The 23,020-nt window shown below is 39.9% G+C and overlaps 10 protein-coding genes across 10 annotated transcripts; 4 read left to right on the top strand and 6 right to left on the bottom strand.

The window, feature by feature from the left end:
• Positions 1-7: 7 nt before the first annotated feature.
• On the bottom strand, positions 8-106 carry ATG44 (mitofissin; the record flags this gene model as incomplete). The annotated part of the gene is made up of 1 exon (XM_018365748.1): positions 8-106. One exon carries the CDS (start codon positions 104-106, stop codon positions 8-10), a length of 99 nt encoding a protein of 32 aa, XP_018221466.1.
• Positions 107-450: 344 nt separating this feature from the next.
• Positions 451-1,041, top strand: COA1 (Coa1p; the record flags this gene model as incomplete). The annotated part of the gene is made up of 1 exon (XM_018365747.1): positions 451-1,041. The coding sequence occupies one exon, from the start codon at positions 451-453 to the stop codon at positions 1,039-1,041; it is 591 nt and encodes a 196-aa protein (XP_018221465.1).
• A 124-nt stretch (positions 1,042-1,165) lies between these two features.
• AIM20 (Aim20p) lies at positions 1,166-1,780 on the bottom strand (the record flags this gene model as incomplete). Its single annotated transcript, XM_018365746.1, has 1 exon — positions 1,166-1,780. One exon carries the CDS (start codon positions 1,778-1,780, stop codon positions 1,166-1,168), a length of 615 nt encoding a protein of 204 aa, XP_018221464.1.
• Positions 1,781-2,033: 253 nt separating this feature from the next.
• On the bottom strand, positions 2,034-6,176 carry BNR1 (formin BNR1; the record flags this gene model as incomplete). The annotated part of the gene is made up of 1 exon (XM_018365745.1): positions 2,034-6,176. One exon carries the CDS (start codon positions 6,174-6,176, stop codon positions 2,034-2,036), a length of 4,143 nt encoding a protein of 1,380 aa, XP_018221463.1.
• A 370-nt stretch (positions 6,177-6,546) lies between these two features.
• On the top strand, positions 6,547-7,800 carry POT1 (acetyl-CoA C-acyltransferase; the record flags this gene model as incomplete). Its single annotated transcript, XM_018365744.1, has 1 exon — positions 6,547-7,800. The coding sequence occupies one exon, from the start codon at positions 6,547-6,549 to the stop codon at positions 7,798-7,800; it is 1,254 nt and encodes a 417-aa protein (XP_018221462.1).
• A 57-nt stretch (positions 7,801-7,857) lies between these two features.
• On the bottom strand, positions 7,858-8,565 carry SMU2 (Smu2p; the record flags this gene model as incomplete). The annotated part of the gene is made up of 1 exon (XM_018365743.1): positions 7,858-8,565. One exon carries the CDS (start codon positions 8,563-8,565, stop codon positions 7,858-7,860), a length of 708 nt encoding a protein of 235 aa, XP_018221461.1.
• A 586-nt stretch (positions 8,566-9,151) lies between these two features.
• On the bottom strand, positions 9,152-10,798 carry SUC2 (beta-fructofuranosidase SUC2; the record flags this gene model as incomplete). Its single annotated transcript, XM_018365742.1, has 1 exon — positions 9,152-10,798. One exon carries the CDS (start codon positions 10,796-10,798, stop codon positions 9,152-9,154), a length of 1,647 nt encoding a protein of 548 aa, XP_018221460.1.
• Positions 10,799-16,068: 5,270 nt separating this feature from the next.
• On the top strand, positions 16,069-17,037 carry NIT1 (Nit1p; the record flags this gene model as incomplete). The annotated part of the gene is made up of 1 exon (XM_018365741.1): positions 16,069-17,037. One exon carries the CDS (start codon positions 16,069-16,071, stop codon positions 17,035-17,037), a length of 969 nt encoding a protein of 322 aa, XP_018221459.1.
• A 1,468-nt stretch (positions 17,038-18,505) lies between these two features.
• SOA1 (Soa1p) lies at positions 18,506-20,134 on the top strand (the record flags this gene model as incomplete). The annotated part of the gene is made up of 1 exon (XM_018365740.1): positions 18,506-20,134. The coding sequence occupies one exon, from the start codon at positions 18,506-18,508 to the stop codon at positions 20,132-20,134; it is 1,629 nt and encodes a 542-aa protein (XP_018221458.1).
• Positions 20,135-21,532: 1,398 nt separating this feature from the next.
• On the bottom strand, positions 21,533-22,477 carry DI49_2621 (aldo/keto reductase family protein; the record flags this gene model as incomplete). The annotated part of the gene is made up of 1 exon (XM_018365739.1): positions 21,533-22,477. One exon carries the CDS (start codon positions 22,475-22,477, stop codon positions 21,533-21,535), a length of 945 nt encoding a protein of 314 aa, XP_018221457.1.
• Positions 22,478-23,020: the final 543 nt, after the last annotated feature.

Genomic DNA, 23,020 nt, shown 5'->3' with positions numbered 1-23,020 from the left:
CACATGCTTACTTCCTAGCGAAGTAAGTCGAGGAGCCACACGTGGCAACAGAGTAGTCGTACACAGACTCCCCCACATTCAAGTACCGCTTCATGTAGTTCCTCATGGTCAGATTGTCCAGGGTCTCCAGCTTGGGAGTCAGACCTGTATTGCGCTTAATCCCCGCGAGGCATGTCGATACCAAGACCAAATCTATGGATATGTGCAATACTTTGCCTACCTACTTGAACCGTATTGTTAGTATAATGCGCATGCGCTGTTACTAGTTCACTCAAGGTACTTACCAATGTCATTTCTCTGCGTTTTGCTTGTTTTCGTCTTGATGTTATAGGAGGGAGGGGGGAAAAGAAAGCGTTTTCTTGTCATTTTAATCGTAGTTTAAAACAGTTCCCACTTTCACTCGGTGTAGCCTATGGTAGAAGAATACAAGACAAAGACACATTACACACGATGCTAAGGTTAGTGACTAGAAGCTTACCGAGATTGACACGTTCTTCTGCTGGGGGTATGCTGGTGCGTGGCTCCCTGCTGCAATCGTTCTCCACCAGTGCGCGATTCAATAACAGTATCACTGAAGATGAAGCCAAGATCGTCTTGAAGGACAAGAACAGGCCCTTGAGAGTGGACAGAGAGTTGCCTGACCCAACCCAGGAAAGAAAGAAGCGAATACTTGGGTTCGTGGTGTTTTCCGTGGCCATTGGGTCTGCGCTATCGTTGATCTTCAACTATGAGAAAACTGAGTCCCCCATCATCTCTAACTCGCTGTACCATATAAGAAGGTCTCCAGCAACCAGAGACATACTGGGCGAAAGCATAGAATTCGACGGCATCATTCCCTGGGTCTACGGTGAACTGAACTCTGTCAAGGGTAAAATCAATATCACGTTCTATATCAAGGGGGACAAGAACGTTTCTGGGACCGTTAGACTGGTCGCCGATAGGAATACTCATGACGAGGAGTTTTTGATTCACGAATGGAGCGTCACCGCCGGTGGCAAGAAGATTGATCTTCTAGCCGAGAACTCCAAGAGACCTATTTAGTAGTTGGCGGTGCTGTCTATCTGTAAATATCCTATGTTTTTATCTTTACTTTTATTATTACAAATGGTATGGGGTATCTGTACAAATGCAAAAGTGTATCTAAGTACATCTCTATATATATTGTTCAATTTGGCCTTAAACTGTCGATAAATTCTCTTTTATTCGCAACATAATTTGTAAACTCGTTCTCATATGGGTCGTCCAAATTGTCCTCTTCGCGCAGATTGGTATTGATCGTGTTTGAGATTGAGTTTGTTGTGGGCGTAGCTCGACCACTAGGAGTGTTCTTGCGCGTCAAAGTTAACGGGTACATGAATCTATCCGATGAGTCTCTGACCATCCCATGATTCATCTTCTCACCGCTGAAAATGACAGGGACATTGACATAAGCGGCTCCCTGCGGTTTTTTACACATGCTCCCCATATTTGCATTCAATTGTCGCCTATACGCCGGTGTATATCCATTTTTGGCAGGTTTAGCCTGGCAGGGCTTGAGATCTTCTTCGCTTTTCTTTTCATTTATCGTAGATGTCTCGCTTGAACTGCTCATTTCTAATTTGAAGCTTTCATATACGGACACAGCCACTTCTGCTGCCATAATCTTTTCCAAATCTCCATCTCGAGCTGCTTCTTTCCTATAACGATGTTGCAAAATGCACCAAAATATCAAAGCTATTGTTACGCCCACGCCAATTGGAATTCCAACAGCCGTACCTACTGCCGCAGAAATGTCGCCCATTTTGTCGTGGTACTTGACTGTCAGAATGACGGCTATTCAAGCAGTTCCCTTTCTCTTATTTAACCAAAGCTCAATGGTTACTATGCTTATTCAGATTTTCAATAAGATCTCTTTTATTCTAAATCTTAATTCCCAATTCGGAAAATTGTCAATAAGCGGGAAAGAAAAATCAATTCCTTTTTTTGGAAGATAGCGCGATTATTGTCCATTTTTGAATAATAAAGTTATACTCTTATAAATGTTTAAACTTTCTTTATATCTTTTGAATGTCATTCAACATAGCATGCGTTCTCTCAAACAGTACGTGGTCTTCACCCTTTCTCGTTTTCGAATTCCCTTCATCTACATTCACAGTGATTTCGTTGAGTTTGGTACCTTTTCTCCTTCTTAATGGTTCCGAGTCCTTCTTTACTTCACGCAATTTAGAGATCAATAAATCAACAGCATCTGTGTTTACTTCCCCGCCTTCGTTTTCGTCGTTTTCGTTGCTTTTCTTGTTGCTATTTGTTCTCATTTCTAGCAGGTTTTTTCTTTGTTCGTATACCCTTTCCATTTCCTCCTTTTCAATATTTTCTTTGGCACATTTTTTAAACATGGCCAAAAATTCAATGAATGGTTGAAAAAATTCGTTCTTACTTTCTTTGTCATTGGGATCTTCACCGTAATACTTCATTAGTTTGCTTAAATCAATTAACGTTAATTTACATTGATCCACCAATAAGTCGCTTTTTGTTTTAGCCCGGTTGATCTTGAATTTGACTTTTTTGATAATCTGATCTCTTGGATCCAAATTTTCCTCGTTCGAAAGTTTTCCTGTCTGAAACTGAGTGACCGCATTTTCAATCTTATTCTGAAATTCACGGCACTCCATTTCAACATGCTCTAATGAAACCTTACCTAAATCTTCAATTCTCTTTAGATCATCTACAAAACCATAAATATCAGGGTATTTTGTTCTTATGATTTTTTCAATGAAATGTAAAAATGATAGATTTTGATCTGCACTGGATCTAACAAAGGCTAATTTGGTTAATGATTTCAATTTGATACCCTTGACCATTTTTTTATTCATGTGGTTACCAATTTCCGTAATGATAAACATTAAACTCTTGAATTTAAAAGAACGATTTAATTGCAGAATACCATCATCAATTTTCTGTAACTTGAAAATCAAATCATAATAATCTCTTTCATAGGTCGATAGTGTTAAAAGACTTTTTGATCTTGCGTTCCAATATGATCTTAAATTAATACACAATTCCAAAAAAATTCTATCAGCCCTCTGTAAATCACTTACTGATTTGCCTCCTTTACCCTGAGAATAGGGCTCATACTTACTAAGCAGACTTTGGGGTATACTTATGAGCTCCTCTTTACAGAAAAATTTCAAAATGTTTACATTCATGATAATGTTGTTGTCACAGTTTAAAACTTTCTTTACAAATTCCATGTCAGATACCTGAGAAAACATATGTAAATTGATACCAAATTGTTGGGCTAAATCTCTTGATAAAAACGAAACCTTTTTTAATTCATTTGAAGATTTACCATTATTCGAAGACATTGCAATTGAAGAGCCACCATTTTTTTTACTTGCAATTTTAGCGGGATCTTTCATCTTGAAAATATCTTCAATTTGAGAAAATATACCACCAGTTTGCAACTCTTTAAGTGTTTCTTGACGTTGAACTGTATCTTCCCAAAGGGTGTCTTTGATTTCTTCCACTTTGTCCCAATGAATTTGCTTCAAGCGATTTTTAGACGAACTTGATACTAAATTTACAGTCGTTGAGTTGATTGACGTTGAAGACAGTGAAAGTAGACCATTGGGTAAAGGTGGAGCTGCCGGAGTCACGACGCCATTATCTGAAGTCTCATTAGACATCGACAATGACTCAGGCAAGGGTGGAGGAGGTGGAGGAGGTGGAGGAGGTGGAATAGAGCAGGGATCATCAACTTTAAACAAATCCGGGAGAGGTGGTGGAGCAGGCGCAGAGATCTCTGGTTTGAGAGTAGCTTCCGAATCAGGTAAGAGAGAGAATGGGAGTGGAGGAGGAGGGGGAGGGGGAGGGGGAGGAGGAACCGAAGATTTATTATCAACTTCAGATAACAGTGGAATATTGTTGTTAAGACTTTTCGCAGAAAGTTGGGAAAATAGTTTGGGCGATGAAGATATCGAAGACAATACCGGAGAAGATTGATAATTTGGTTGAATATTCAGATCGTTTGAGAATTCGAGTTCTGAGAGTATTGAATTCAATGAAACATTTTGCAAATTTGTAATATTTTTCACAGAAGGAATGTTAAAATTAACGGCAGAGGCAGATGCCTGAAACAAATCTTTCGATCTATCTTCTATTCCAGTTTGGTCCTCATTTTCGTCATTCGAATCAGCAAGATATGATGAAAGGGACGTAATTCTTTTACTTTTTAGTATGCTCGTCGAGTGTTTAGGTAAAGAAATCTTTTGCTGTTGATGTTGTTTGACAGCTAAATTTTGAAAAATCAAATTACTATTGCTATTGTTTTGTGTTGTAGAACCAGTAACACTTAAATTGCTGCTTGCTAATGAGGGGGGTTGGTCATATAGTCTTTGGTGTGTGGCAATTTGATCCAACTTCTTCTTAATTTCTTTCAACTGAAGTTTCAAATTTTCGTTTTCCTTCGTTTTCAAAGATACTAGAATTTCACTTTCATCTAGTTTTGTCAATAGTTGGTCTTTACTATGGTTTTCAACAAGGCTTATTCTTTCATTCAAGGTAGAGATCTTCCCATTTAAATTATCAATTTCAATGACCGCTCTTCTAGCAATGTCATCCGATTGTAATGAGTCCAGCAATTTATCAATAGAATCCTGGAAAACCGAATCTACATTTTGCGTATTTTGCGGTTGATCCAAGGTTTCGTCAAAAGAAGCATTTAATGGAACTTGAAAAGAGTCAATAAGATAAAATAATAGAGAATTTATCAACCTCAGAAGTTTTATGGATTCCGAGTAAGGTCTCTGAGAGTCCAGAATTTTCCACAGAGCATTAACAATTTCATTTATCGGTGTTTCCACGGGGCTATCTTGTGCCTTCAATAATAGGCATTTTTCGAGACAAACAGGTTGAATTCCTTTTTCAATCGCATTTTTCACTGGATGAAAAGAGGCCAAATTTTCGGTAGGTGGGGCCATCGGATCAAAAATACTTGATTCTTTGGTTCTAAACAAGTGTATTTGTTCCATGATGACGGCATTATCAGGGCTATCCCTATAGACTGATTCTAGAATCGATATAGTGTTATGAATGCCACTCTTTTTCAAAAAATTCAGGATATCCAGTGCGATTTTGTTACTAAAACCTTGCAGAATGGAGTTTATCAGTAGTAGGAAAGTCATTGAGTAGTCCGTTTTCAACTGATTCCAGTTTAAATACAAGGACGTATGAGCAGCAACGTCATCGGTGAGGATTTTGCTAAACCAATCACACCAATTGGTGAAAGATATTGAAAGCTGATTCCATATTATATTACAGCCCGTGGAACCTTCCACGTAGGTTAACAATAAGAGTAACTCCATGGAAAGTAATTGGCATTTTAAGTCAGAATCCCGGTCGTTTAAAAGCTCTACAAACCATTGAATTAAAGACTCAGAGTGCAGTGCTCTTATCCTTGCTAATGGGTTATTCATTAATATTTTAAAACATCTCAGATAAACGAACTGCAATTCCTTGGATATGAGTGACAAAGTCTTCTCAAGCAAAATCGTTAAATAGATTTCATCCTTCAGAAAAAGCTCCAAGAAGTTTTTCTTGCGCAGGAACTTCTCTAATTTGTAAAGGGTCTTGGACAAGTTCATGCCCTCTCCGGAAAGGTTTCTTACCAAACCATCCAAGAAATGCGAGATTTCCGCGAGCTCATTGGTGGGCAATTGAGCGGAATGTTTCGCAGCGGTACCAGCAGCCACATTACTTCTCATGCAGTGGTCGGAAGTACGAATCTTGCAAATAAGCTGCCATTTCCTTCGCAGTGAGATGCCCTGTAGATTCTTGTACGCAGCACCCCAAAAAAATGTCCCATCTTTCAAAAGTTCATCAAACATTCTTTCCACGAGAACTGTGTCTTGGGGCATGCATTTTGGATTGAAATCCATATCCGATGGCGTCATATCTACGGAAGCCACTGATGAAGACGCGACATCGTTAGTAGAGAAGTTCTTTTGTTTCATATAGATGTGTGATCCTGTGTCTCGCTTCTGTAGTGCCACTCCCACCAACTGCAAACCAGCGGAAACCAGTCCATCAGTCAAATTCAAATCTTCCAATTCACGGGCTTCACTAGGCCTATCTTGCGCGTGCAGTGACAGTGACCTTCGGGGGTAGCGGTACGTCTTCTTGCTCGGGGAACAGTGCATTGGTGACGGTTGGGTACTAGCTGTTTGTGCTTTTGTGTCGCCAATACCATCATTACATCACCTTCGAGAAATTAAGAAGAGACAGCTTTAAACTTGAGCCACAAAAAGCGAAAAAAAGAAAAGTTGACGCGTCTCCGGTGAGAGGGTAACCAAACGTTAGCGCCGCTCGCGGCGCTACCAACAGCGTACGGGGATAATAACATTAACACCGCAGTGTTTTTTCCCTTTCTTCTTCTCTGAGGTTAAAATTTATTGGAGTTTTAACAAAAGGAAGAGGTATAAATGGGCAAGCATACTATCCTAGGCCGTTTGGAAAATATTCTGTAACTGGCTGTATAAGTAAATAGTACACACAAGATAACGGAAAGCAATGTCGCAAAGATTACAAAGTATTAAGGATCATTTGGTGGAGAGCGCCATGGGGAAAAGTGGAACAAAAAAGAAAAACTCGTTGTTGGAAAAGAGACCAGACGATGTAGTTATAGTAGCTGCTAACAGGTCTGCTATTGGCAAGGGCTTCAAAGGTGCTTTCAAGGATGTGAACACGGACTACTTGCTGTATAATTTCCTCAATGAATTCATTGGAAGGTTTCCGGACCCCCTAAGGACGGACTTGAAGTTGATCGAAGAGGTTGCCTGTGGTAATGTTCTCAACGTGGGGGCGGGGGCTACGGAACATAGAGCTGCGTGCTTGGCGAGTGGGATCCCATACTCTACGCCGTTTGTGGCTTTGAACAGACAATGTTCTTCAGGGTTGACGGCGGTAAACGATATTGCCAACAAAATCAAAGTCGGACAGATCGATATTGGTCTAGCACTGGGCGTGGAGTCAATGACCAATAACTATAAAAATATCAACCCATTGGGCATGATCTCCTCTGACGAGTTGCAGAAGAACCGTGAAGCGAAGAAATGTCTAATACCAATGGGTATAACAAACGAAAACATTGCTAGCAATTTCAAAATCTACAGAAAAGATCAGGATGAATTCGCTGCAAATTCTTATCAAAAGGCTTACAAGGCCAAGGATGAAGGGCTTTTCGATGAAGAGATTCTACCCATAAAATTACCAGACGGCACAGTTTTCCAGAAAGATGAAGGGCCACGCCCTAACGTCACGGCGGAATCACTTGGGAGCATCAAGCCTGCGTTTATCAAGGACAGAGGCACTACCACTGCAGGTAATGCGTCTCAGGTCTCTGACGGTGTCGCCGGTGTCCTATTGGCCCGCAGGTCTGTAGCCAACCAGTTGGATTTGCCCGTGCTAGGCCGCTACATCGACTTTCAAACAGTGGGGGTTCCACCTGAAATAATGGGTGTGGGCCCCGCATACGCAATACCAAAAGTTTTGGAAGCAACTGGTTTACAAATCCAAGATATTGACGTTTTCGAAATCAACGAAGCCTTTGCCGCTCAAGCTTTATACTGTATCCATAAACTAGGCATTGATCTGAGTAAGGTAAACCCCAGAGGTGGTGCGATCGCGCTGGGCCACCCGCTGGGCTGTACCGGCGCAAGACAAGTGGCTACTATACTAAGAGAATTGGAAAAGGACCAGATCGGAGTTGTTAGTATGTGTATTGGTACTGGTATGGGTGCTGCAGCTATCTTTGTTAAGGAGTGATTTCTTTAGTACTTGATATTAGTTAATATTCTTCTTTCTATATTCTTATTATTATGATTATACTGTTTTGTAAAAGCTATTACGTAGTTTATCAATTTGTTTAAAATTCGCCTGCTTCAACAGCTCAAGCTCGCTAACCAGAAAATTTATTTGAGACGGGATCCTCCAATTTTTCTTGGTCAATTCGCGAGCTTTCCAGTTGAAATTCGTTATCACAGTTTCCATGTAAGAAGAATCGCTTTCGTTATTTCTCATTGATAACTTGATCGGCACATTTGGATATTCTAAAGGTATATTAATCAAGACGTCTTGGGAAACCTTACCAGAATCTGTCATAAAATGTATTCGGTAGCCAAAAGAGGTGATATGTCTGCCTTTTTTGAATAGCCTAAAACCAGGTAGGATATAAATACACTGATCGATCTCGTCTTGCCTCTTCGCAATTTGTTTTTGCTTATCCTCGTTCATTTCCTTTGGGTGTTCTAAGGTTTTCTTTTTATTAGTTTCATTGTTGTCTTTTCGTTTTCGGTTTTTCGTTTGCAGTTTTCCCGTTTGTCCTTCCTGATTCACCCTTACAGAATCAGGATTATCTTCTTTCTTGCTATCTTTGTTTCTGTTTCTGTTTCTGTTTCTATTTTTGTTTCTATTTCTATTTCTATCTTTATTTGTGTTGCTCTCGTTGTTGGCAGAAGGGCTTTCATTCCCCACACTGACTTTGCTGGTCTGAGGATTCCTGGTTCCTGTTGTTTGTGATCCGATATCCATGTTACTCACTAATCTCAGGTTGCTGCTAGCTCTTCAATTCTCAAGATAGTAGTTTAAAATATAGCGTTAAACAATCCGATGCTTTTAAATTTTTCAGCGAGCTGACATTACTTTACCCGACATTCTCTTGTCAATAACAGATTAGTCAAAAAATATACAGCAAAGTCACCACTTATCAAAGGCCGTGTTCCAAAACTGCTAACACCAACCGATCATTGCCAATGATTTTTGTCCAATAAAAAATACTGAGAAACGTATGGTTGCAGGCCTTTCTGAAAGCCTCCCATTATATGCCCATGAAACTTGAAAAAGAGGATATATGTAATCAATATAGTAAACATAGTTCCCTTGCAGGTAGAAATGTTCGGATCAGATCATTTGTATCATGTAAAATATATTTATAACTATCATGTTTATAAAGTATGTAAAGAACAAAATTTGAGTGACTAATTGCTGGAAAAATACTGTGTAAGGGTATCAGAAGTATACTAGTAAAATAAAACTTTCACATACGTTACTCATCAACACAGGGCGTTTAGGACATTAAAAGAAGATAAAAAAATAAACTCAATGGGTCATATCACATCTATTTGACCTCTCTCACTTGAAACTTTTCAATGTGAAACAAGTCATCGACACCAGTGGTCATGTTCACAGAGCCCAAAGCATTACCAGTGGTCATGAAGTAGGTGTTTGTAGAAACCACGTCTCCATCGTTGAAGTATAACTCCAAGATATTTTGGTCCAGTAAACCGTAGACCTTGTAGTAGCTCAAGTCTTTTTCAACCTTGAATGGTTGATTGTTCACAGACATTCTGTTAGTAAAGTATGGATTCTCCTTGACGAACTTGACCTTTGAGTTACCACGGTCCAAAAAGAAAGAAGCGGCACTTGCTTCAAAACCCATTCTCAAGTATTCTTCAGAGTCTTCCAAACCCTTAAACCAAAGAGATAAGTCAGAAAAGACAGCCTTAGAGACGGTTTGGGTGGTGTTGATGGCGAAAATCAATTCAAATTCCAAAGAGCCACTAGAGTTATGCAAGTCGACACTGTAAGAGTTAGCCTCAGTTAAAGTGGTGTTGGTTGCGAAACGAGACCATGGGCCTGCGTTACTAATGTTTAATATTGGTTCCGCCTTCAAATTGGTCAATTGAGTTTCTGGGTTAGCTTGATATTCGGTGTTCAAGGAAAACTTACGAACTAAAGACATGGATGATCTCCATGGATTAGTGGGGACAAAAGCACTGTATTCCCAATTGGAAGCCCATGCGATACCTAAAGCAGAGCCGTAGGTTGGGTCGGTATTGAAAAAAGTTTGCATAGCGTAGTAGTCCTTACCGAAATCGACAATTCTAGATTGGTTGTCGAAAGTTTCGAAGTGGGTACCGTTGAAGGAGCCAACGAAGTATTGGTTGAAAGAGCCGCCAGCTGGAGCGCCTGGATTGATGGAAATAAACATCACCCAGTGAGATTTAGTAGGATCTTGCTCAGTTGGGACCTGGATCAAACCTGGACATTCGTATTGGTAACCCAAGAAACCTTCATTGGCAAAGGCAGATTCCAAAGTCCAAGATTTCAAGTCGTCAGAGGAGTAAATTTCAATTTTGTAGTCTTGAGATTTGGCAGCGGTCATGATCCATTTTTGAGATGGTTCGTACCAGAAAACCTTTGGATCTCTAAATTGAGTGGAGTTGTCAGCCAAAACAGGGTTGCCTTGGTATTCGGTAAAGGTGTAACCACCATCGTGGGAGTAACTAATGTATTGTTCTTCACTTTCAGGTGTGTTGTAAGTCCAAATGGCAACACATCTTTGTCTTGGGTCGATAGTATCATTGAAAAAGCCACTGGTGTTGTTGTAGTCAACCACCATGGAACCAGAGTAAGCACCAGAGTCGTTACGCTTAGGAGCGATAGCGACAGGTTCGTCTTGCCAGTGAGTCAAATCTTCAGAAGTAGCGTGGCCCCAGTACAAAGGCAAACCCCATACAGTGTCGTTTGGATTGTATTGGAAGTAGATGTGCCATTTGGCATCTTTTCCATCAAACCACAACCCGTTTGGATCATTCATCCAACCTTTGTTAGGAGTGAAGTGGACCAAAGGTCTGTCGCTTGTTTCGTTTGTCATTTTTGCCGATATATTGGCTGCAAAACCTGCCAAAAGGATAATGAAAGCTTTCAAAAGCATCATGTACGTTTGTGGGAGGAAGATATATGTTTTTTTGGTTGTTTTCATAAGAAAAAAATTACAAATAAAAGGAAATTGACAAGAAAGAGAAATAACAGTAAAGAAAACATCAATGGATAAGAATAAGCGTCTATTTATATGCTTCTTTTGAGAAAGGAGACTGGAACATCACAAATAAACCGGTTGCAAAGAGGCTGCAAAACTTTTCTACTGGGAGCCCAACATAAGCAGGCCCTTCCTGGTTGATGAATACCATCACTACCTAACAGAGTCGTTTAAGCATTCTCAGAAAGAAACGTTAATACTATCCTGAAGGCACACACCGCCCGTACCTTAAGAACCTTATAACGGGATTAATACCTGCTTTTCCCCGTGCTTTCGTAAGTATTTCCAGAGGCGCTTCCTGGAAAAACCCTGTAGGTAAGGCCGATTGACACTGCGCGTACTTCTACTCCCCCGGATAATTCCCAAATGGGGTATTTTTTTTTTTTTTGGTTTCTTTTAGTTTCTTAATTCTGCTCAGTGAAAAAATGCGGGGAATAAAAGGTAGCTTTATTAGCACTGCGACAATTCAGCACAGGCACGCTCAAACAACAACAGCTGGTGGACCGTCGGAAGTCCCATAAAGATGGCTAATTTGCGCACAAACATCCGGAATGACGTGGTTCTATAACTGAAAGCGGTGCAGGTACAATATTGTTAACATAATCATAAACCAACTGAACAAATAAACCGGAGGCAGCCAATCTCCATTAATGAAAATGCAGTAGCAGTGCTTCTGAGCTTAACTCTATGCTCTTTCGAGGTTTTCTTCTGCTGAACAAGTTCACGGAAAACAAGTTATGGTTTTGAGGGGCTACGTCAAACATATCTTGCCCTAGCTACGGCGTACGAAAGATCAGTTTTCATACAAGAAATAAGACTGCACTTTGATTATGAGAATTATAGTGCACACTAGAATAAACGATTCTTGCAGTGCAATTTTTACTACAGTTTTGTTGGCTTTTTCATAGAACACACTTTCCAACCGAGTGCGGTTCAATGGAACTTAGCTTCTCAGTCAAAGAGCAAGCACCTGTGGTAATAGGCTAATCAAAGCTGCAAACTCTCTACATTGAAAACGTAGTCAATTCAACTTCAAGTGGTTGCGGATTTTAGTCCTCAACGGCTATTTTTTGACCTCTTTTTTTTCACCCCGCACTGCACGTTCCGTTCCGATACATCAATAAACTTTATTTCTTGTTGCGCTTACGCTTATTATTTTCGCTAAAAGGCGAGCGGATTGAAAGTCATGGATGAATTATTTCCATAAAAGTGACGTAGTGCTAATTTTTTTTTTTACAGTCGTTCAACGATAAATTACTATGGATAGCCGTTTAAAAATGCACGAAAAGAGAATATATTCTTCGAAGTTCGTAAAGAAGCTTCGGTAAGGCTGGGATAAGCTATTTTTTCCCTGGTACTGAGAAGTTTTTCTTTCAGCCTCATTGAAAACTTAATGAGAAGCAAGCAATGTTGCTGCCGTAAAATGATTATGTCCGCTCAGGAGCGCTTTGATTACACCCACACCTGATGGTGATTCTTTCTCTATTTCTTCTTTTTGCTTGTTTAGTATACTCTTGCATTACTACAAGAACGAAATGTTGAAGGTCACTTGAACGAGAGAGTGAAATCTGTAACAGTATCAAACCATGGACCGGAGAATTGCCCATATGTGGAAGGACTGGTCTATACGTATTTTGCTTTCTACTGTTCAGTGAAAGTTGTTTTCTTGAATGCTGTTTCTTGGGGCACATTGTCAGTTATGGTAGAAGTTGCTAAATGCTGTTGCTGTTGTTCATAAAGACTTCGAACTAGGCGTCTAGTGCTTTGACGGACACTCAAACTCACATTGAATGGTTAGCTCTTGATCTTCTGAGTCATATAAAAACTGGTGGATCAGCGATTACGACAGAACCGCGGACTGGTACCTCTGAAATGAGACACGTATGTCAATTTATACTGTTTATTGACGATTTACGTGCGAAAGAAACACCAGTTTAAGCCAGAGTACCCACTTAAACCAGCTCATTTCAGTCCAACACAGCTGCTGTGTGAACAAGCAAATCTAAAATTCCGAATAGTACCGCCCCCCAAGGAGCGAGAAGGTACACGTTTTTCCAGATTGAGCTTGACGATGCTGTCGATCCGCCACTTTTTATGATCATGTTTTCCATGCTATGTTTTGTACGTTCAGTCTCGTACGTGTCATCATCGCTTGAACCGGGTCCTAAGTCTATCCGTTTTTCTCATCAATTAAAGAAGCATCTTGGTAATGACAATCCACCCACATTTGTTCAGTAATAAAGGAATTGAGATCAGCATATTATCTGTGTATCACTCTGCCACTGTGCATTGATTAGTGGAACACTTCGAGCGATAATATAGGCAGTAACACATATATTACGGCTGGGGCGTCCTTTCTGTCGAGTGCCAGAAGTATTAAGACTCTGTCCTGTCTAGAAACACTAGCCAGTACAAAGCAGAACGTGACAAAATATCATATATGCAATGAAATTTCCAAGAGCACAGCCAGAACACTTGACTTCTAGAAGGCCATCTCAAAGAACTTTCATTCAAAAACGGTGGAAAAAGGTTGAATTATATTAAAATGATACGAAAGGAGCCAAATTTTTCGCAAACACGATGATTGGGATTGTGTAGTGAAAAACTTGTCTAACTGCTAACGGCGAAATAAGAGGTAGCTCCACATTTTCATGGCCTAAAGATATCGCGTATATTTACAGTGGATATTGAATTGGCATATGAGAATCTCGCCTTGCTGTTAAAACACATTTGAACCGAAAACGGAAGCATAAAAGAACCGATAGTGCTCTTAGTTCCACCTCGATATACTTAGACAATTGGTTCTACCTGCTTCTTTGGCCATCACTACTTCGGAAGATACATTGGTAGGGGTTACTCCGGTGACGACAAATCCTGTAGAGACACCATGAGACATGCCAGTTTTCACCTTATTTTTCAAATAGAGAAGACTAACTCTTAGGTTCTCACTTCTACAAGAACGTGTTTTTATTTTTTGGAACTACTTGGTTATCATTCTCCGGTTCCTCGTTTTATTAATTACTATTGCTGACACGCGGCAAATCGGGTTCCGCAAGCGCTGACGCTGACACCAACTGGTTTCCGCTTGCCAAAGTAAAGATATAGGTCAAAGGTATGTTAGATTTGGTACTGTTATCACGATAAAGAAAATAGATAAACGCTGGATAACTAAAACAAAACAGCTAACCGCATTACCTTGATAAGTATGAAAGTGTCTATAAAGAGCGGGAAATATAAGAAAAAAGTTCAGACGTTCTATTCCACAATTTATGTTAACAAGCGACCGTAATACCAATCTTCTCAAAAATTTCAAAATGCCGGATTAGTTTAATAGTCATGGTGCACCTGTTTGCTTGGACACGAAGGCTACCATTTAAGAAACAATCACGTGGATCACTGAAGCCCACACAATCGGTACTCACGTTTTTTATTTCTCAGAATCCTCTGTACCTTAATTTGGCCTGGAAGGTGTTGAAGGCGCCAGTTGCAATCGCCATCGGTATCTGAAACTGCGGAAGGGCCTGTTTTGCCGATGGCTTAGAAATAACGGTGATTAGACTGGTCGGTCTGGTCAAAATTCCCTTTGATTATTGTGGCTATCCAAAATTTCAAATGTGATTCCTAGTGCACTTCTCCCTAATTTTCTCGTCTTTGCGAGCGTCAATTGTATACCCCAAATCTACCCTTTCATTCATTAGGCGTAGCTCTTGCTGTACGATCGACGTTTGTGCGGTTGTTCCATGCTTCAAGAAATCTACGCTCAATAATCGCTTTTTTTCCCTTGGTTCCTTCAGGTTATCTCCTCAAGTGATTATTATGCTGTCGAGTAAGCAGAACAAAAAGATTTACTAGTAAAGCGAAAAATGCGGTGATCCAAACGCCTTCCAAGAGTTATTGAAATGAAAAAGAGGTGTTAGAAAACGTTATCTAGTAATGAATCATAAAGTGGGCTAAGTAAGAAGGGTGCTATTTCTGGATCCTATTCCTTGCTATCGGCAACAATAACAGTGTAGTAAAGAATCATCTCAGGTACTGTTTTTTTACATCCTACCTTGAAAGGCGAATGACCTGATTTATCTCTTCCAAACTCGAGTGACAAGGTGGCAAGCTGAGACAGGCGAAGCATTTCGTTGTGTTATCTTTCTACCTTTTCCTCCGACGTTCCAAGATAGAACGCAATGCCCATGCTCTATCGGACAGTACCCAATAACAGCTGTCAGAGCTGATTTTTTGCGTAGGTTGAAGTTGGCGATATTTTTCCGCATTTCTGCTACCAATCGCAATAGTAATGTTGGCATAGTGACCAATCTCACCTCATAAATTGCTGATCGAGCCCATATTATGATCAAAATTCATACTTGTAAGGTAGTTGGCATTATGGTGTAATGAACGAAACAGTAATGTTTAACTTGCAGCTTTCCTATTCCATGGCAACCAAACCATATTGAGAGAACCATGTGCTTCCAATGAATTGATGTCGCAAAGCTTATTTAGATGGAACACAAAAACGTGCAAGTACCCTCAACCTTGGCTTGATATTAACTGAAGGCTCTTTTTGCTGGCAATGGGCTAAAGCTAAAGCAAGTGTTTCGTAATATCGAATAAACTTGCATGTACGGTAATCAAGATCTGCATTTGTCTAAAATGGCTGAATTTATTCGTCCATGGGGTTCGATACAAGGAACGGTTCAGAATTAACATTAAATCATAGTATGCATCACAGCTAATAATGTTGCCATTCTTAGTGGAAGATTTATCTACATGAACCAAATATAACGTTCCTAAATAGAGTCTGATTTTTCATACTCTGCTCCCTTTATGCCGTACACAGTCTCGGCCAAAGAATTAGAGAACAGCTACTTGTAGCCCCATCTTAATCGGCTTTCATTATCATGAGAACGGAAATACAAACAAGTCTCACATCGATAAGAAAAACATGTATGAACTGGGATCACATTAAACGAACAATCATCTAAGTGCTAATTCCAGTGCATTTTTGAAAGAAGATATCATTGGTTTGGTCTCGATTATCCCGTAGAATCAGAACTGAGGTATCGTTTCTGATTCGAAAAAAATGGAGAGGTCTCTGTGCACCTGTGACTCACTTAAAGCAATGTATATAAATGACAAAACCTTCTTAACGTGGAAAGGGTGATGTTTTAGGGGTAGGGTTTAATCTGCCAGTTTCTACGGAATACCTCCAATCAACCACAATGCCAAAACAAATCGTTGCTGCTCTTCAAATCGGCTCTTGTCCGGGCTCTACTAAGGACACTTTGAAGAAAATTATGTCTTATGAGAAGGAAATAAAAGACTCTGGTGCCGAGCTGGTTGTCATTCCAGAAGCTACCCTTGGTGGTTATCCCAAAGGATCAAATTTTGGAGTATATCTAGGCTACCGTTTGCAAGAAGGAAGAGAAGAGTTTGCTAGGTATCTTGCGGAGGCAATCGAAATAGGGTCTGGTGATCAATATCCAGAAATAAGCCAATTATGTGCATTATCAAAGGCCACTAACGCTTCGCTATGTGTTGGATGTATTGAGCGTGATGGGACAACGTTGTACTGTACTATGGTATTCATTGATCCTAGGGCTGGTTACGTTGCGAAACATCGTAAGTTGGTTCCAACAGCTGGTGAAAGATTAATCTGGGGCCAAGGTGACGGTTCAACTTTACCAGTTGTGGACACTGCTGTCGGAAAGATAGGTGGTGCTATATGCTGGGAAAATATGATGCCGTTATTGAGGTACGCTATGTATGCAAAAGGTGTTGAAATTTGGTGTGCGCCCACTGTGGATGCTAGACCCATTTGGAGAACTGTGATGCAAAACATCGCTTATGAAGGTCGCTTGTTTCTGGTAAGTGCAGTACAGTTCATGCCTGACGCGACCACCATGGGATACGGAGAAATAGTCGACGAAGCTACTGGTAAGAGGAAACTGCCTGGGTGGTCATCAACTGATGAGAACTGCATCAATGGAGGTAGCGTTATCATTGATCCCTACGGAGAAATTATTGCAGGCCCATTGCTAGGCAAAGAGGGCCTTTTAGCCGCTGAAATTAACACAGACTTGATCGCCGAAGCCCGTTTCGATCTAGACCCAGTGGGTCACTACGCCAGAGGAGACGTCTTCCAGTTAAGCGTTGATGAAAGATCCCAGGACGTTAAGTTTACCAAATAAGTGTGCACACCGGATTTTAACCGCTCCAGTGGGTATTGGTTAACCTGTGGTATATTGTATAGAATTTTTACATATTTGCAGTCAATTAGGTAAGGATGTGACTAATTTTGGAAAGAGTCAGCAGAAATACATCAAAAACTATGAATGCCTTTTCGAAGAGCATCTTGATCAGCACTGGAACGGACATCACTAATGTGACGATACACAGGCTCGGCGCTCTTACTTTGGTGCATAATTAAAAAAAAAACTCCCTCTTTTGTATCAGACGATATTTGTTGGAAGAGCGGTCTATTCAGCCTGCAGCAAATTCATCCAATACAAAATTGGTTTAATCTTCTAAACATATCTTTTCCGCAATATTCGCTGCAGCTCCAACGGTACTCTGCAAAAGAGGCCCAACCGATATCAAAATCTTATCGTACATCTTAGTAAGAAGAAATTATACCATATACACCGCAAAATTGCATTTCAATGAAAAAAAGAAAAATTAATAAATGTTTTCTTTCTCTTTCACTTAGCTCTGAATCCCATCTCTCTCTATGTATTCTGATTACAAGAAAGGATATCCAGTTTCAAGATTCATACTACAACACTTGATTTATAAAAAGGCCCGCTAACGGGAGAGACCAAAAAAAAGCCAACCTTTTTTACCAAAATCTGAGCTCGAATTATCTCCTGCATTTCTGACGGATGGTTGTCTTTCTGGTGCAGAGGTTACAACCGTAAAGTACTTGCAGATGAATCTACGATAAATTCTACAAAAATGCACCCCTATTGACACCTGTGTAGAACGTTTCCAGGTCCGACTTCTTCAGGATGTTTCAATCGAAAATACTAGCTCACCTGTAATTGTTAGTATATTACTCAAACAAGTTGCTAAAACTAGATAGATTCATGCGATAAGCTAAGCAGCTGTGCCCTTATGTGCTGCCAATTGCTGAAAAATCATTCGGCCCGACGTCAAAAAAGTTCGGATAGATGATGTTCCGAGCCGCGTCATAGCACAATCGAATCGCAGCCACTCTCGAGACTGCAGCCTCGAGCAAACGATACACATATATGTTGCTTCACCCCTTTGCAACGCATGGACTCCTGCAGGAAACTATGCACAAAGGGTCTGATGGGCACGTGATTAAGATGTCAGAAGCCCTTGTTGAGGCTTCACTTACGAACTGACGCCTCACTTGAGGTTTTGGCTCAGAATAATATACTTTTGGTATAGCGGGAGTAAAAGAAAAGACAAGGAGCCCTACGCGGTAGTGGACGACCGAATAATAACATTCGGACGTTCATTGTACCGTCGTATGGGACAGTTATCAATGGTATTCAATATTTGCATCATTCATGATTCATCCCGTGCTATAGAAATTTACTATAAGAAGACAGCCATCGCGATGAATGTCTTAGAATTCCACAATGGAGCCATTAATTATACACCCAAAGAACTGAAGCAGAATATAATTTAGCAATGTCCGAACATAAGGAGGAATACGTTGTTTTAGAAAAGACTCAATTGTCTGTGTCCACACAAAGTTTAACTTCGGATCCAGAAAGCCAGTCGCAAAACCCATTTGAAGATTTTGATGAAGCTGAGCGCTGGAGAAAAGTTTACGAGTCCAGTGGCTATGAGGGGTTGTCTAAATTTGATCCCGAGTTTTCTTGGAGTAAGGATGAAGAGAGAAGGGTAGTGAGAAAAATAGACTTGAAGATTTTCTTGTGGGTCTTTATCATGTTTTGTTTTCTCGATTTGATAAGAAAAAACATTGCCAGGGCTGTCTCAGATAACTTCATTACCGATTTAAAGATGAATACTAATGACTACAACCTTGGGCAGACTGTTTATCTAGTTTTATTTCTGGTGAGTGAGCTACCTGGTAATCTGCTGTCTAAAAGATTTGGTCCAGAAAGAGTCATACCAATTCAAATTGTCCTCTGGAGTATCATCTGTATTACGCAAGCAGGTTTGAAAAATAAAGCTCAGTTTATTGCCACTAGATGTTTATTAGGAATTGTGCAAGGTGGATTTATTCCAGATAACATATTATACCTGTCTTATTATTACACCGGAGCCGAGCTTACTTTTCGCTTAAGTTTCTTCTGGTGTGCTATCCCCCTTTTCCAAATTCTAGGCTCACTCTTTGCTTCCGGTGTTTTAGAGATGCGAGGAGTTCATAACTTGGCTGGATGGCAGTATTTGTTCATCATTGAAGGATTTATATCCCTAGCCATTGGTGTGGCATCCTTTTATTTGATGCGCAGGGGCCCCACTCAAACTGGTGAGTCTGCGTTCCATAATGGGAAATCGCTTTTCACTGAGTATGAAGAAAAAGTTATGGTTAATAGAATTTTACGGGATGATCCATCAAAGGGTGATATGAGCAATAGGCAACCCGTTACTTTTAAGGAAATTTTGTATACCTTAACGGAATTTGATCTCTGGCCACTATTCATACAAGGAATCACAGGATTTATATCTTTACAAACCGTTACACCTTACATGTCGTTGATCTTAAAAAGCATGAATTTCTCCACCTTTCTTTCAAATATTTTGGCAATTCCAGGTCAAGCTTTGCTATTAATTAATCTACCATTAGTGGCATTGCTATCACGCAAATTGAAAGAGAAATCACTTTGTGTAGGAATTGCGAACGTTTGGGTGCTTCCTTTTATTGTTTCTTTAGTCGCTTTGCCAACAGATACAAATCCATGGATAAAGTACGTATTACTCACCGGAATACTTGGCCTTCCCTACACTCACTCCATTCTTGCAGGTTGGGTTTCCGAAATTTCAAATTCGGTGAGATCGCGTGCGATAGGGACAGCATTATACAATATGAGTGCTCAGATTGGAACAATTATTGCTTCCAACTTGTACAGAAATGACGATAAGCCCTACTATGTCAAGGGTAACAAGGCTCTTCTAGGATTTACTTGTTTCAACATTTGCATGGCAGTTGCCACAAAGTTCTACTATATTAGTAGAAATAGATATAAAGAACGCAAATGGAATTTAATGACAAAAGAAGAACAGACCAATTACTTGGACACTACTAGTGATCTAGGAATGAAGCGCCTTGATTATAGATTTATCCACTAATTTATTTTTTTATTCAATTATATATTTCACTGATATAAAAGTCACTTCTTAAAATACATTCTTGTATACTACTATATGCACTACTATCATAGTAAGATGGCATGCAACCAAATAATTCAAACGCTTCCTTAGAGGCGGTGGCGCATAGGGCGTAGACCATGACTACTTTATCGGAGGGGTCATTTTTTTGATTTTTTTTAGCGGATGGAAGCAAGTGACAGCAAATAAAGCAAGCAATGTCATTTAGCCGCGAAATGAAAATGTGGTTCAGTATACACGACTAATCAGTTATAGTTACGATTAACAGATTAAGTCTACACGAGGAACGCTCCTTGAATTTCTGGTAATTGATTTTAAACGGACTATTGTATTTGGGAAATGTTATGTTGCTACTGTTGGGCAAAATTTTGCATTAGCATTGAGATTCTTGATATTTTATTATATCACTGTACATACCTAGAGACAGTATCGTGAAAGACGTGTAGGTGTGTGCTGATATGGTATGCTGTAGTTGTAGAGTCTGGAGGACCTGGCGGACACTACATGGAGTACGAATTTGTAATGCTATGATTCAAGACATATAGCGGTGCTTCTCGTGTCTGTTGATTACTATTGCATGTTAAAATGATTCAAGACATATAAAATATAAGCACTTTATGTTGTGTCATCACTGGAGTAGTCGACAACGCGATGGCATCACTATTGGCTTGTAGTATTTGTGAATTGTACTTCAAGTTCTGTGGAATTATCTTTTTATTTTAACATCATGATATTCAGGCAGTTCTATTTTCAAGTTCGGTAAGTAATGGATTGCTTTAAATGAAGCAAAACATGTAGAACTGGCGTCAAGTTATTGGGGAGAGGCGTTATCATACGGATTTTGGTAAATACATGATGATCGGATATTGATTCTCAGCTAACTTTATTCACTTAACACAGGGGTGGCTGAATGTAGCAAAAACCCTGGCTGGATTAGCCAGGTATTTGGAGTTTGGTGATCAATACTTGGTAAAATTTTATGGCATTTGAAATAGCCTAAACTACTGCGTGCATTATCGAGATAGAACCAAGAAAATTCCAGTCTAAAACATGGACTCACATCTTTACGCCTTCTTCATCAACCTTTTGAAGTTGAAAATAGAGCAAAATAGAAGCTATTCACTATTTGGAGAAGACAAAATTAACAAACACACGGCACTGGTGAGACCTGCTCTATCTGTTCATCCTTCAATGGCCAAACGATCTATTAAACTCTGCTTGAGGCGAGACAACTCATTGAGTAAAAACATATTATTTAGGCTGAAACGACTGCTATCTATTGTCAAGTACACAGAAACATAACTTGACGTACATAAGACCCGTTGATATGTATTCTCTTATGCGCAGTCAAAAAGGTACCTAGTAAGCGTAATTATTTAATGGTGCTTCATCTTTAACTAGCTGCCAAATTTCATCGATTTTCTTTACCGTTTCAGGGTCTAAAGGCCCCTCGGAAATGGACTCCAACGCACCAGAAACCTGACTAGGAGACCGTCCTCCAATGATAACAGCGTCACCAAATTCCCTCTTTAGAGAAGAGTTGTGAGCAATCCATCTGTAAGCTAAACTGAACCTAGATATACCTGTCTTCTCGGCGAGTTTGTTCCATTCTTCCAGCCCTTTCATAAGAGCAGGCCTGTTATAAAGTTTCAAATACAACTGCCCAATATGATTGCTCTTGTCGAACCGGCCTGATTTGCTCTCCAGTACCTGTTCAACAGTTTTCGCCAAGAACCCTCCTGCGATTGGTGAATACGCATAGAAAGAAATATGCAACTCTCTTAACAAGGGGAAAAGATCATCCTCAATCGCCCGTGAGAACGCGTTATAGTTTCCTTGATACACTGTTGGTAAGACGTAATTCTTGCTTTTTGCATATTCGTGGATGCGCTTCACGTCCTCCGTTGCGAAGTTTGATAACCCAAACTTTTTGAATTTACCTTGTTCATACAGAGAGTTTATTGCACCGAGAGTTTCTTCAATAGGAGTTTCAGGGTCTGGCGAGTGCAAAAAATATGTTTCAACATTTGGAACGCCTAGCAGGCTCAACGACTCTTCAATACACTTATTAATGTTATCTTTTGTTAAACATCCAGCTGAAAATCCGCTAGCCTTTGTATGAATAGTAAATCTACTTGGAACCCGGAATTCGCCAAGGATTTTTTCGCTATCTGGGTAGATCCGTGCAGTATCTATATCTTTTACTCCTGCTTTCTCCAAAATAGTTGATATCTCATCGATATCTGACCGTTGCAAAAGATTAAGAGGAAAGCTTCCGTATATTATTTTGACCTCTTCTGCCATTGCTTAAACTTGTATGTATGTGTACTATATCACTTCAATTGTTTAGGAAATCCTGATAAGCCTGCGAGTTCTTGTTGTCTTTATATAGTAAATGAAACTGATAAATATCTCAGTTGAGTGCCGACTAATGCTATCTGAGATATTAAGGGTATTTTTACAAGCTTATCGTTCCTGAGAGAGTTTTGCCACCACAACATGAAATGATTCGGTGTCTTTTCCACGTATCTGGCGTACGCAAAACCATGTTCAATGCTGCACTTCGCTAAATGTTGAATTGTATTACTAAGCATATGTCTTTGCGAAAGAGTGCCAAGAGTTTCACGAAAGAACCACACGTTTAAGGGCGAGTGTGGGTTTTGGGTGTTCTGACACGCAGAACACTGAACAAAGACATTAAGGGCATTGTGGAACTAATACAAAGTCAGGTTTCCTGACTCAGAATCGAACAGACGGATTTACGAACTATATATAGAAAAGGCAAAGAGTTTCTGCCCTACATAAAATTAAAGCATTGTTTTGGAGTCATAATAATGAAAACTTCTG

The sequence above is a fragment of the Saccharomyces eubayanus genome, chromosome IX, assembly GCF_001298625.1.
Source record: "Saccharomyces eubayanus strain FM1318 chromosome IX, whole genome shotgun sequence".
NCBI classification, from domain to species: Eukaryota; Fungi; Ascomycota; class Saccharomycetes; order Saccharomycetales; family Saccharomycetaceae; genus Saccharomyces; species Saccharomyces eubayanus.
This window is presented reverse-complemented; position numbering and strand designations above follow the sequence as displayed.